At 42.4% G+C, this 14616-nt stretch overlaps 1 protein-coding gene across 9 annotated transcripts in view; it reads left to right on the top strand.

The window, feature by feature from the left end:
- The window catches only part of TERB1 (telomere repeat binding bouquet formation protein 1), a 46577-nt gene extending 33826 nt beyond the window's left edge, over positions 1–12751 (top strand). The window contains exons 15-17 of one of the 9 annotated variants that reach the window (XM_051846872.2): positions 5636–5785; positions 6087–6152; positions 12217–12751. In XM_051846872.2, the coding sequence (XP_051702832.2) occupies positions 5636–5785; positions 6087–6152; positions 12217–12404 (404 nt within the window). In that variant the 3' untranslated portion in view covers positions 12405–12751. Of the gene's footprint in view, positions 1–5635; positions 5786–6086; positions 6430–9213; positions 9859–12216 lie in introns of those variants that run through there. The other 8 variants (XM_070062566.1, XM_051846870.2, XM_051846873.2 and 5 more) reach the window with 8 other exon arrangements.
- Positions 12752–14616: the final 1865 nt, after the last annotated feature.

The raw sequence follows: 14616 nt of genomic DNA, 5'->3' as shown, positions 1-14616 counted from the left end.
TTTATTTATTTGAAAGTTAGAGTTACACAGAGAAAGGAGAGGCAAGAGAGAGAGAGAGAGGTCTTTCATCTGCTGGTTCAGTCCCCAGATGGCGCAACGGCCAGAGCTGCACCAATCCGAAGCCAGGAGCCAGGAGCTTCTTCTGGGTCTCCCATGTAGGTGCTTTGGGGCATTTTCCTCTGCTTTCCCAGGCCATAGCAGAGAGCTGGATGGGAAGTGGAGCAGCCAGGAGTTGAACTGGTGCCTATATGTGATGCCGGCACTGAAGGCAGTGGCCCTACCCACTACACCACAGCGCCGGCCCCCCAAATGGTGTGTTAACCACTGTACCAAAGACCCACCTGTCTTACCCACTTTCACATCTCTGCAATGTTGACTGTCATTCCTTGAGATTCTTTCCTCAGAAGTGTGTAAATCCAGGAGCAGCACGTTAAAGCCCCAGCCTGCAGCACTGGCATCCCATATGGGCACCAGTTCAAGTCCCGGCTGCTCCACTTCTGATCCAGCTCCCAGCTAATGTGCCTGGAAAGCAGAAAAAAGTGGCCCAAGTTCTTTGGCCCCTGCACCCATGTTGGAGATCCAGAAGAATCCTGGCTCCTGGCTCCTGGCTCCTGGCTCTGGATCAGCTCAGCTTCAGCTGTTGCGGCCATTTGGGGAGTAACCAATGTATGGAAGACCTCTCTCCCTCTCTCTCTGTCTCTACCTCTCTCTGTAACTCTTTCAAATAAATAAAATAAATCTTTAAACAAAAAAAAAGTGTAAATCCATAGTTCCCAAACTGTCCACCCATGTTCCCTGGGGGTTTTGCAATCAACTCACAAGGGTACTACATAGTATTTTAAAATTTATATAGGAAATACAATAATAATATCTGTTGCATACTAAATGAACTACTACCTCATGTTTTGGCATTAGATTGTACTGTATTCCTTTTGATCTTGATGTCATATCTTTGTAAGGCTAGGTTTTCAGTGGTTGTGATAAAATGCCAGGCCTATGTGAAAATTAATGTGGAACAGAAAATGAAGGTGACAGTGTCCAGTTTGATTCTGAAGTTTGAGAAGTTGTTCTGTCTATAGTACACACATTCCATTAGGAAGTAAATATAAATATATTTGTAATTCCTTACTTTCTTCCAATTTAATTATATATCTTTTTCAAATGACTAATGAGTTGTTAGAACATAAATGCTTACTAGGGGCTGACACCATGGCACAGCAGGTTAAAGCCCAGTCTGCAGCACCTGCATCCCATATGGGCTCCAGTTTGAATCCCAGCTACTCCACTTCCAATCCAGCTCCCTACTAATGTGCCTGGGAAAGTAGTGGAAGATGGCCCAAGTCCTTGGGCCCCTGCACCCACGTGGGAAACCTGGAAGAAGCTCCTGGATCTTGGCTTCAGATTGGCTCAGCTCTATTCATTGTGGCAATTTGGGGAGTGAACCAATGGATAGAAGATCACTCTTTCTCTGTCTCTACCTCTCTCTGTAACTCTTTCAAATAAATAAACAAAAATCTTTAAAAAAAAAAAAAAGCTTTAATAAATAAATAAATAAATACTTACTAAGTTGCTTTCGACCTAACAGAATGATTAGGCATTTGTTTTGACCTGATATGCTGTGAACCAAGAAACTCTAGGAGCCTTTAGTCAAAAGTATTCCAGTTGGCAGAGTGAATGTTCTGTAATTGTTAACCCCTGGTCACTTCTTAGTTTGTTTGAGATGGTTCTTTCCTAGTTTCTTTCTTTCCTAGAGATCACCCATTCATTTCACAAACATTATGGAGTATTTATTCTGTGGCAGGCATTGTGGTCAAAGATGAATAGAACTCAGCCCTCACTTTCTTTGCTTTGTTTTTCTCTTCCTACCACATTTCCGCAGGTATTCTCCCTGAGACATAGTCTCCAGCATTTATTCAATTCTGTCACTTCATTAACTTTTATATTGTTATTTGCCATTTTACTGATGATTTTAGAATCTGTGTCTCAAACATTTGGCTTCTACTTTGGTATGTAGCTTTATTGTTCTACTTGCAGAATATGCTCACTGAAAATGTCTTCATGTTACTTTAAGCTAAACACAACATCCTTCTTCCTCTTAAATTGCTGTCTTCTATCAGTGTTGCCATTATGCTTCTGATCTCTCAGGTTTTAGACTTTAAGTCATCCATGACTATACTGTCTCATTACATTTCCTATCAAATATGATTTTTCTTTCTTTCCCAGATAGTCCCTTTTTGCTTCATACCTAAATTAGTGCACCCGCTTTCTAGCAGCCTTTCAGGTTCAAGTCTCTCCTACCCCCAACTATAGTATGCATATTGCTATTAACTTTTTAAAAATTTCTTAAAAAAAAAAAAAAAAGGAGATAAAGGTCTTCTATCCACTGGTTCACTCCCCAAATGGCCTCAGCAGCCAGGGCTGAGCCAGTCTGAAGCCAGGAGCTTTTTCCAGATCTCCAATGTGGGTGGAGGAGCCCTAGCACTTGGGCCATCTTCCACTGTTTTCCAGGCCACAAGCGGAGAGATGGATCAGAAGAGAAGAGGAGCAGCCGAGACAGGAACCAGTGCCCATATGGGATGCCGGCACTCCAGGTAGAGGCTTAGCCTACTATGCAACAGCACCAGCCCTTAAAATTTCTAAAAAATTTATTTATATGAGAGATAAGGAGAAAGACAAAGACACCCCCCCATCTGCTGATTCACAACCCAAATGTCCACAGTGTCCAGGGAGGGTCTAGGCCAAAGTCAGTTGCTGGGAACTCAATCGAAGTGTTCCACGTGGGTGATAGGAACCCAGTTATCTGAACCATCATCGTTGCCTTCCAGGACGTGCATTAGCAGGAAGCTGGAGCCAGGAGCCAGAGCCACTAGGCTACATGCCTGTACTGACTTCTTTTCTTAATGTGTGCTTTTTATCCTGTTACCATGCTAAGGAATGCTAAATGTCTCCCTCTAAGTCACTGAAACAAACTTTCTGCCAAACTTTCAAAACCTTATGAAATTTTGTTTTGCTTTTACTAATTGGATATACTGCACATCTGCTCTCTTTAAGTCTGTCAAAAATGTGGTATGCTCATTCTAAACTTTGCCATTCGGTTACCAAATTACTTGAGAATCAGCCTAAAGTTTTCTATTAGCTCACTAGCTCATTATTATTAAATCCTGCCAATTTTACCTCAGAAATCTCTCCATTCTCCCTTAAAATACTTTATTTTAGAATCTCATTTGTTTTTTGGATTATTGAAGCCAACCTATGAACTGATCTCTTGCCTTCCACTGGCCTTTCTACAAAGACAAATGAAATCATGTTAGTAGTTCTCCATTGCCTTGAAAGGAGTTAAAAATTCCTTAACATGGCTTCTTGGTATGTCTCACTGCAACCCTTCCCAGCCTTAACTATTCTCCCACACTCCTCTTTATGCCTTGTACTGTGGCCAATACCAGAGTACTTTTGATTTGATGATCACACTATGTTTTTTCACATTTTATGCTTTTGCACATGTTTATTATACCCCAAATATCTTCACCCTCATCAACTATTTGCCTGACTAAATTCTCCTGGTCCTTTAGGAATGAGCCACTAATATAATTGGGTAAGATGCTGACAGAGCACTTTTCCCCATATACTTAAAAGGTGGGGGTTAGGGAGAGAGTGTGAAGGATTGAGAGTGATTCATCTGGTTCACTTGTTCTTCAAATGCCTAAAACAGCCAAGGCTGGGCCAGACAGAAGCTAAGACCCTAAAACTCCCATGTGATGGCAGGGGTCCAAGAACATGAATCACCATCTGCTACCTCCCAGGATTAATTAGCAAGAAGCTGGATGGGAAGCAGGGTAGCCAGGACTCAAATTAGCACTTCCACATGAGATGTGGAGATCGAGAGAGGCACCTTACCCTGTTGTGCCACATGTCTTTCCCTGAAGGGGAACTTTATAATGAATGGTACTGTTGACATTATCCGAGCCTATTGTCTGTCTTAACATGTATAGAGAGATTTTGTTTCTTTGAATATACTGCAGTTTGAAGCACATAATAATACATATGAGGAGTTCTAGCAAATACGCTTCAACCCGAATCTGATCAGTAATCCACAAGTAGATCTAATTACTCCTAGGGTACCCAAGAACATTTTAAATGATACAGTCAGCAAAACCCAGCATTTGGGAAATTGTAATTAAAATGGCCTAATGTCTTCAAAAAATAAATAGCAAGGAGGTAATAGAAGAAAGGTGATAAATTAAAAGCAACTCAGGAGACATATGCGCCAAATTTAACAATGGACCTTGTTTGAAGCGTGATTCAAGCAACCAAGAATAAGTTTTTGAAATTAAAGGGAAATTTGAAAGCTAGACATTAGATATATTAAGTATGGCTTTTTTAGCTGTATAATGGTTTTGAGTGATATTTCTTTTTCAGTCCTAATATATGAAGTATTTACAGATGAAATGATACTTTAAATTTTAGGCATGATAATTTAATCCCATATTGATGGGGACAAAACAGAGTAGGTGGGAGTGTAGATAAGATACAACTAGTTATTACTGGGGCTGGCGCTGTGATATAGTCTGTAAAGCACTATATCATATAGTATATATATAAAACACTGCAGTGCTGGCATCCCATATGGGCGCCAATTCTAGTCCCGGCTGCTCCGCTGATGATCCAGCTCTCTGCTATGGCCTGGGAAAGCAGTAGAAGATGGCCCAAGTCCTTGGGCCCCTGCACCTGCATGGGAGACTAGGGGGTGCTCCTGGCTCCTGGCTTCAGATCAGTGCAGCTCCAGCCATTACAACCAGTTGGTGAGTGAACCAGCGGATGGAAGACCGCCCCCACCTCTCCTCTCTGTGTAACTCTGACTTTCAAATAAATCTTTTTTAAAAAGTAATTATTATTATTGCTGGTGGGTGGTAGATACATGTGGGTTCATCATATTCTTTCCTTGAATGTTGTATTTGAAAATTCCATAATAAAGTGTTAAGCAAACAAACAAAAACACCTCACATTGACCAGGTCTAAGAATCACCTCTCACCTCTTTTGAATATCTGCTGTCAATAGTGACTCCTGCTCAGAAAAAGACCAAGCCAGATGCTGCTTTTCTGTGTCACCATAACTGGGTTCATCCTTCTGTTCCAACATTTATTTCATTGTATTGTGTTTGTAGGACTTTGAATTTCTTTTTTAAGATTTTTTTATTTATTTGAAAGTCACAGTTACACAGAAAGAGGAGAGGCAGAGAGAGAGAGAGGTCTTCCATCTGCTGGTTCACTCCCCAATTGGCCGCAACGGCTGGAACTGCGCTGATCCAAAGCCGGGAGCCAGGAGCTTCTTCCAGGTCTCCCACGTGGGTGCAGGGACCCAAGGACTTGGGCCATCTTCTACTGCTTTCCTAGGCCATAGCAGAGAGCTGTATGGGAAGTGGAGCAGCCAGGACTAGAACCGGCGCCCATGTGGAATGCCGGTGCTTCAGGCCAAGGCTTTAACCTGCTGCGCCACAGCACCGGCCCCAGGACTTTGAATTTCTTGAGATATTTGAGTTCCTTGTTTTACTTCAGTCATCATCATATAGATATTTGCTTTCATAAGTTTGTTATATTTTATAAAATCTATACATCAATTTAATTTGTTTTCTTTTAGGTTGCATAGCAGTAGGACAATCTCTGAATAGCCGAAATTTTAGCAACCTCTTGCACTCTTGCCCATACCAATGTGATCGTCACAAAGTCATTGTGGAAGTTGAAGACAGATATAAAAGTGAACTAAGGAAATCACTTATCTGTAACAAAAGTAATTAATTAGCACCTTTAAAGCTATAATTATGACTATACTTTCTGAACTATCATGTAAAGCATCAAGTATATTAAAAGCTAGAGGGTAAAACACGTGGAAAAGAAAAGCTGTCTCTAAGTAACCAGTGATCTGAAGATGTACCCAGGGAATAGCCTTAGTCTCTGCTATTTTAAAAATTCTTCCTAATCTTGTAAGGATTCCCATTAGGAAGGGGAGAAAAGAAATATACTATTGGAATTGATATGCTATTACTCTGATTCATACACTAAACATGATAAATGTTTTCCATATTTTGCAGAAATTCTGCTGACCCCACATAGAAGACGACAGCTCAGTATTGAATCTACTACTCCTGGAGGAATAAGTGAATATATTTAATTTTTAAATAAACTTACATTTTATATGTTCCTAAGAATGAAGAGGACAGCTGAATGGTTGCTTTAAGTTGCATCATTAATGGCTCTTAATTGACAGTTCTTGAATCTGATGAGGGACAAAGAGACTTTCCTCTTCTTGTTGCTTGCTCACCCACTGCCTGCCAGCTGGGGAAGGAACAGAAGGAAATTAATATTCATTAAGTACCTGCTATGTGTTAGGTATTTTATAGACATTACTTCCTTTAATTTTTATAATACTGTAAGGTAAGTATTCTTTCATTACCATTTTAAGGCATAATGAGATGATAAACAGCAGAATTAAGAATTAAATGCAACCCTCTATCCAGAAGCCCTTGTTCTATCCTCCAGACCACATTTCTATTTTAAGAACACAAATATTTTCCTTGCACAAGTGCTTCAGAGACTTTGCAGAAGGTTTTATTCATAATTATCATGCTTCAGACAATCAAAATTGAAGAGGCAAATAGTATATAAATCTTAAAGCCTGCTTAAAAATCAAAATGCGTCTTCCTTGACTTATGGGCAATTTTATTTGACTACAGGGTTAACATTTCAGTTTTATCACCGTTCCAAATTTATCACAGATACTTAAAGATAATTTTCTTCTATTCCTTTGAAGTTAACCTGCGTAGTAAGAATAAGTCATTTAGTTCCTTAATGTCAAAATAATCTAGAAATTAATAACATGTATAGATCCACCATTATTTATTACAGAGACATTTGGACTTGGTATATCCAGGAAGCATTTTCCTACATATATTTATTTGGCTATTTTTTAAAGATTTATTTTATTTATTTGAAAGACAGTTACAATGAGAGGTAGAGACAGAGAGAGAGAGAGGTTTTCCATCCACTGGTTCACTCCCCAGATGGCTGCAACAGCCGGAGCTGCGCCGATCCGAAGCAAGGAGCCAGGAGCTTCTTCTGGGTCTCCCATGTGGGCCATCTACTGCTATCCCAGGCCATAGCAGAGAGCTGGATCAGAAGAGGAGCATCTAGGACTAGAACCGGCACCCATATGGGATGCTGTCACTTCAGGCCAGGGCTTTAACCTGCTGCGCCAGAGCGCTGGCCCCTGGCTATTTTTTTACTTGCAAAACTTTGAAAGAGATTTCAAATTTACTCTTTATATCTAGGTCTTTTTCTAGGTCAAATGGTCTGCTTACAAATCAATACTAAGTACCACTATGGAAAAACCCACTTTTTGAAGTAATATTTTCAGTAGAAAATGGGTATTTTTTCCATAGAAACATGTTGCACATGGAAATCTTGTTTTTGTCAAAGACTTGGCATTGAATTAGTAGTAAATATACTTTATGACAACGTGTCATAAAAACAGATATTTAGCAATTAAATATATTCTGTAATCTGTTTACATAAAATCACCTGCTAGCTTCATGAAATGGCCAGAATGATGGTCACTCATTGGTTATACGGAAGGACCCTAAGAACTGGTAAGTGGTATTTAGCTCATAAATACCACACATATTTTTGACCAAATAGCTAATAACTTGGCTTGCTTTTTTAGAATATAGAAAGGAATTGTCAGAAAGTTAATGATTCCGGGCCAGCGCTGTGCTCACTAGGCTAATCCTCCGCCTGCGGCGGGGGCACCCCGGGTTCTAGTCCCGGTTGGGGCGCCGGTTCTGTCCTGGTTGCTCCTCTTCCAGTCCAGCTCTCTGCTGTGGCCCGGGAAGGCAGGGGAGGATAGCCCAAGTGCTTGGGGCCTGCACCTGCATGGGAGACCAGGAGGAAGCACCTGGCTCCTAGCTTCAGATCGGTGCAGCATGCCAGCTGTAGCGGCCATTTGGGGGGTGAACCAACAGAAGGAAGACCTTACTCTTTCTCTCTCTCTCTTTCTGTCTAACTCTGCCTGTCAAAAAAAAAAAAAAAAGTTAATGATTCCATTTGTCTTAAGTCTTTTTCACAAGCAGACTAGTAATATTTAGTATGTTGCCATTTTTTTCTGTCCCTCGATAAATTTCCCTTTCATATTGGGGCATTTATCACTAATTTTTTAAAAGTTTTTAAAAATTTATTTAAAAAGCAGAGTTACAGACAGAAAGGGAGAGACAGAGAATTCTCCAGCCGCTGGTTTGTTCCCCAAAATGGCCACAATAGCTGGGGCTGTACCAAGCTGAAGCTAGGAGCCCAGATTTTTGTAGTGGTCTCCCATGTGGATGGCAAGGACCCAAGCACTTTGGCCATCTTCCACTGCTGTCCCAGGTGCATCAGCAGGAAGCTGGATCAGAAGTGGAGCAGCCAGGTCTCCAGTGGGCACTCCTGGGATGCTGGCATTGCAGGCGTTGGCTTAACCTGTTAGCCACAAAGATTTGCTTACATTTAAATTTGCATCCATTGTTTTGGGAAGGGACTACCACACTAAACATTTAAGGATTTCCCCAAGGCTCTCCTTCAGGATCCACAGGTATCTAGAGAATGTTTGAAAATAAGAGTTTCTAGAATTAAGCCCTTTTGTCCAGTTTCCCCTGCTGTTGCCTAACGCTTGGCTGACGTTAAGAAGCAGCAGAGGAGATGGTTGGATTAGGGAGCTGCTTCCTCTTTCCAGGCTGCCCAGACTTTGCAGGAATATTTGTGGATTTGGACACAGATGTTAAGTGTAGGAGTCAGGGAAATGGTAGGCACAGTGGAAAGCTGGGCTTTACCTAAACTCCAGTGCCTCAGTGTTCCCAAAATTACAATAACCTATCTATTCCTGATTAAAGTGAGTTCAATTAATTGAGCAAATGAAACTGAAACCTGTTTCTGGATAACCACAGTTTTCCAGTAGACTTAAAAATAAGGATACTTTTATTGATGAATTTTGAGACAGTTTTATCAATAATACCTTTTTTCTCTCAGTATTTATTGATAACTATCTATTATTTGTCAGATATTCTAGGTACTGGGGATATAGTGGTGAACAAAATAGACAAAAATCCCTGCCTTCATGGAGCTTGTATTCTAAATAATATTATTAAGAAACATCACTTTGATTTCTCAAACGTTTCTCTTCTGCTTTAAAAGGTCTGCACTGTGGCTCTTCAGAAAAGTAGACAGGGGCTGGCGCTGTGGCACAGCGGGTTAAAACCCTGGCCTGAAGTGCTGGCACCCCATGTGGGTGCTGGTTCTAGTCCCAGCTGCTCCTCTTCCGATCCAGCTCTCTGCTATGGTCTGGGAAGCAGTGGAAAATGGCCCAAGTCCTTGGGCCCCTGCACCCACGGGGGAGACACGGAAAAAGCTCCTGGCTCCTGGTTCCAGATTGGCTCAGCTCCAGCCGTTGCATCCATCTGGGGCGTGAACCAGCGGATGGAAGACCTCTCTCTCTGTCTCTACCTCTCTCTGTAACTCTGTCTTTCAAATAAATAAAATACATCTTTAAAAAAAATAAAAGTGGACAAATAGCTAATGGTTTTGGCCTGTGAGGGCATGATTTTCTAAGGATGACTCAGCACAACTATATCCGGTCCTTCGAATCTCACTAGCAACCTCAAGTGGCAATACAGAATAGTTCTCACCACCATCTACAAACAGTGACATGAATTAACAGTCATTGAAAAGCTTAAACTATTAAACATCACCAGAAAATATGCTTACAGATACAAACTATGTATTCTTTCTGTGTAGAGGTAGCCCTAAAAAAAAAAAAAAAAAAAAAAAAAAAAACTAGTTAAAATCTTCCTTCCCCATAGGGCAGTTTATTTGAGTTTTGCTCAAGCTGAGCATTCATATAAGTAGTGATTATGTTGTTTTTTAAGATTTTTTTTTGTTTTTTTTTTTTTTTAAGATGAATATGTTTTTGTTTTTAAGATGTTTGAAAGTCAGAGTTACAGAAGGATAGACAGAGAAAGGGATCTTCATTTGCTGGTTCACCCCCTAAATGGCTACAATGGCCAGGCCTAGGCAGGCCAAAGGCAGGAGCCAGGAGCTTCATCCGGAGCTTCACATGGGTAGCACGTGCCCAAGCACTTGGGCCATCTTCTGAGGCTTTTCCCAGGCCATTAGCAGGGAGCTGGATCAGAAGGGGAACAGCTAGGACATGAACCAGCACCTATATGGGATGCCAGCATTGCAGGTGGCGGTGTTGCCTGCTATGCCACAACATGGGCCCCATGAACGTGTTTTTAAAAGCAAACTTCGGGCCGGCGCCGTGGCTCACTAGGCTAATCCTCCACCTAGCGGCGCCGGCACACTGGGTTCTAGTCCCGGTTGGGGCACCGGATTCTGTCCCGGTTGCCCTTCTTCCAGGCCAGCTCTCCGCTGTGGCCCGGGAGTGCAGTGGAGGATGGCCCAGGTGCTTGGACCCTGCACCCCATGGGAGACCAGGAAAAGCACCTGGCTCCTGGCTCCTGCCATCGGATCAGCGCGGTGCGCCGGCCGCGGCAGCCATTGGAGGGTGAACCAACGGCAAAGGAAGACCTTTCTCTCTGTCTCTCTCACTGTCCACTCTGCCTGTCAAAAAAAAAAAAATAAAAAATAAAAAAAAATAAAAAGCAAACTTCGAAAGACCTTTATAACTTTATTCCTTTTTTTTTTTTTTTTTTGACAGAGTGGACAGTGAGAGAGAGAGAGACAGAGAGAAAGGTCTTCCTTTGCCGTTGGTTCACCCTCCAATGGCCGCCACGGCCAGTGCACTGCGGCCGGCGCAACGCGCTGATCCGATGGCAGGAGCCAGGTACTTATCCTGGTCTCCCATGGGGTGCAGGGCCCAAAGAATTGGGCCATCCTCCACTGCACTCCCTGGCCACAGCAGAGAGCTGGCCTGGAAGAGGGGCAACCAGGACAGAATCCAGCGCCCCGACCGGGACTAGAACCTGGTGTGCCGACACCACAAGGTGGAGGATTAGCCTAGTGAGCCGCGGCGCCGGCCTATATCTTTATTCTTAAAAATATTAATTAAATGTTTAAATTAACAAGTGTGGATATTCTTTTCTGTTTTAAGAAGTTATTAAAAAAAAAAAAGTTATAGGGGCCGGTGCTGTGGTGCAGTGGGTTAACACCCTGGCCTGAAGTGACGGCATCCCATAGGGGTGCCAGTTCGAGACCCGTCTGCTCCTCGGTCTGCTCCTCTTCCTTTTTTTTTTTTTTTTTTAGAGATTTATTTAGTTAGTTGAAAGTCAGAGTTACACAGAGAGAGGAGAGGCAGAGAGAGAGGTCTTCCATCTGCTGGTTCACTCCCCAGTTGGCTGCAATGGCTGGAGCTGCGCCAGTCCAAAACAGGGAGCCAGGAGCTTCTTCTGGGTCTCCCACGTGGGTGCAAGGGCCCAAGGACTTGGGCCATCTTCTACTGCTTTCCCAGGCCATAGCAGAGAGCTGGATGGGAAGTGGAGCAGCCGGGTCTTGAACCAGCACCCATATGGGATGCCGGCGCTTCAGGCCAGGGTGTTAACCCACTGTACCACAGTGCCGGCCCCTGCTCCTCTTCCGATCCAGCTCTCCGTTATGGCTTGAGAAAGCAGTAGAAGATGGCCCAAGTCCTTGGGCCCTTGCACCCTCATGGGAGACCCAGAAGAAGCTCCTGGCTCCTGGTTTCCGATCGGCAAAGCTCCAGCAGTTATGGCCATCTGGGGAATGAACCAGCGGATGGAAGACCTCTCTTTCTCTCTCTCTCTCTCTCTCTCTCTCTCTGCCTCTCCTCTCTCTGTGTAACTGTGACTTTCAAATAAATAAATAAATCCTTTTAAAAAAAGTTAAAGATCCCTTTGGGAAAATCCTAATCTGTAAGATAGGTAACCAGTTTGCTAAGTGTCCTCACAAGAATGTGAAATTAATAAATGTTTATAAATTTTTTGAGAGGTGTGAATATTATTACAGAAGATTAAGTTAAAATTATTGAAGTTACAGTGGTATAATTTAATAGTAAGTACTAAAGTTATTAAAATTGGATTTCCAAATGAGGAGTAGCGTGGACATAAAATTTTCTCACTCTATAGTTCATATCCTTGGAATAAGTTAAGCACTTAGTTTGGTCTCAAGAAGACCTCTTTTTTAACAAGTACTAATATATTTTACAATTATCATTAATTGCAGAAAAAAGAAGAATTCGTAAAAATTTTACTGAAGAAGAAATAAATTACCTTTTCAATGGAGTTAAGAAAATGGGAAATCACTGGAATTTAATTTTGTGGTCTTTCCCCTTTCAGAAAGGTCGAACAGCTGTGGACCTTGCTCACAAATATCATAAGCTGACCAAAGGCCCCAAGTGTGCAACTCCTTGATTGGCAGAAGACATTGTCATAATTTAGTTTGGTCTCTTAAAATATAATGAACTGATCTTCTGTATATAAGAGAAATGAAAATGAATCTCAATGTTAATGGAAGGGGAGAAGGAGCGAGAAAGGGGAGGGTTGCGGGTGGGAGGGAAGTTATGGGGGGGAAGCCATTGTAATCCATAAGCTGTACTTTGGAAATTTATATTCATTAAATAAAAGTTAAAAATAAAATAAAAGCTGAACATAGAATGTAAAAAAATATAATGCCTTGAAAGATACAAAAATTTAAGTATTCTTCAGAACTTTCACAAGACAGAAAATGTACAGAGATTGATGTTATTAAAAAGTCTGTAATGCTGGAATGCTTCAAATTATTATAACAATGTATAAGACAGAGGGCTGGCGCCGCGGCTCACTAGGCAAATTATCCTCCTTGCAGCACCGGCACACCGGGTTCTAGTTCCGGTCGGGGCTCCAGATTCTGTCCCAGTTGCCCCTCTTCCAGGCCAGCTCTCTGCTGTGGCCAGGGAGTGCAGTGGAGGATGGCCCAAGTACTTGGGCCCTGCACCCCATGGGAGACCAGGATAAGCACCTGGCTCCTGCCTTCGGATCCGCGTGGTGCGCCGGCCACAGTGCGCCGGCCACGGCGGCCATTGGAGGGTGAACCAACGGCAAGGAAAACCTTTCCCTCTGTGTCTCTCTCTCTCACTGTCCACTCTACCTGTCAAAAAAAAAAAAAATATATATATATATATATGGCAGATACATTTTCAATGTGAAGATCAGTAAGATAAAATTCCTTCATAAGGTCAAACATTTGTTTGGGAATATGCTTTTGTTTTTCCTTAAGCTCAAAGAATATAGTTCAGAGAAGAAGACAATCAGCCTTTAAACATTATTTGATGTAATTTTGCAATGAATACTGTGTGAGACACTGGGATGTTAGTATTTTACCCACTGCCCAAGACCCTCCTCCTAATTCAGAAAAACAGAATATTTTCCCAGGCTGTTCAGTGGAGGTTACCACACAGCAAATCAGTGTTTGACATTTTGTTAATTAACATGCTTCTCTTTTAAAGGCTGATTTTGCAGTTGCTTTGAATATGTCCATATTCTGTGGTTTGGTTCACTCTATTTTGTCATGTGTTTATGTGCTTTAGGTCAACAAAAGTGATTACTACTTTCCCCTCTTCTCTCTCCATTTTTTATCCTTCATGGTGATGAGCACTGGCTATTTCTTGCTGCAGCCAAACAGTGTCATATCCCCTGAGAATGGCCACTGGACATTTCTTTGTAAAACGTGTCCAAACAGAAACGCGGCCTGGTTGGCTAAGTAGGAAAACAGCTTCGTTGCTGGATTGAGTGAGGTTTTGTGGATCCTAAGATGCTTTTTGGCATTCTACGTGACCTACTCTGAGAGTATAGTTAATACAATTATGAGTCTTAGATTATAATTTTAATTATTTCAAAATAATTCCTGTACTGTTATGCTTTTTTTCTTACTTAATTGAAGGGTTTTAGTTTCTGTTAAATTACTTTGTGTTAGGGGGCTGGCGCTGTGGCGTAGCGGGTTAAGCCGCTGCCTGCAGTGCCGGCATCCCATATGGGCACCAGTTCGAGACCCAGCTGCTCCACTTCTGATCCAGCTCTCTGCTCTGGCCTGGAAAAGCAGTGGAAGATGGTTCAAGTCCTTGGGCCCCTGCACCCGTGTGGGAGACCCGGAGGAAGCTCCTGGCTCCTCACTTCGGATTGGCACAGCTCTGGCCGTTGCAGCCAATTGAGGAGTGAACCAGTGGATGGAAGACCTCTCTCTCTCTGCCTCTCCTTCTCTCTCTGTGTAACTCTTTCAAAGAAATAAATTAATCTTTTTTTAAGATTTATTTAATTTTATTTGAAAGACATAGTTACAGAGAGAGAGAGAGAGAGAGAGATCTTCCATCTGCTGGCTCACTCCCCAGACGGCCACAACGGCCAGAGCTGTGCCAATCCGAAGCCAGGAGCCAGGAGCTTCTTCCAGGTCTCCCACGTGGGTGCAGGGGCCCAAGGACTTGGGCCATCTTCTACTGCTTTCCCAGGCCATAGCAGAGAGCTGGATCGGAAGAGGAGCAGCCGGGACTAGAACCACTGTGGGATATGGGCATTCCAAGCAGTGTCTTAACTGCTATGTGAAAGGTACCTCTCACTTTTTGTTAATGTCTGAATTGTCAACTGCTCTGTT

The sequence above is a fragment of the Oryctolagus cuniculus genome, chromosome 18 (genome assembly GCF_964237555.1).
Source record: "Oryctolagus cuniculus chromosome 18, mOryCun1.1, whole genome shotgun sequence".
Classification (NCBI taxonomy): domain Eukaryota; kingdom Metazoa; phylum Chordata; class Mammalia; order Lagomorpha; family Leporidae; genus Oryctolagus; species Oryctolagus cuniculus.
The sequence above is the reverse complement of the archived record's forward strand: the minus strand, read 5'-3'. Positions and strand labels throughout refer to the sequence as shown.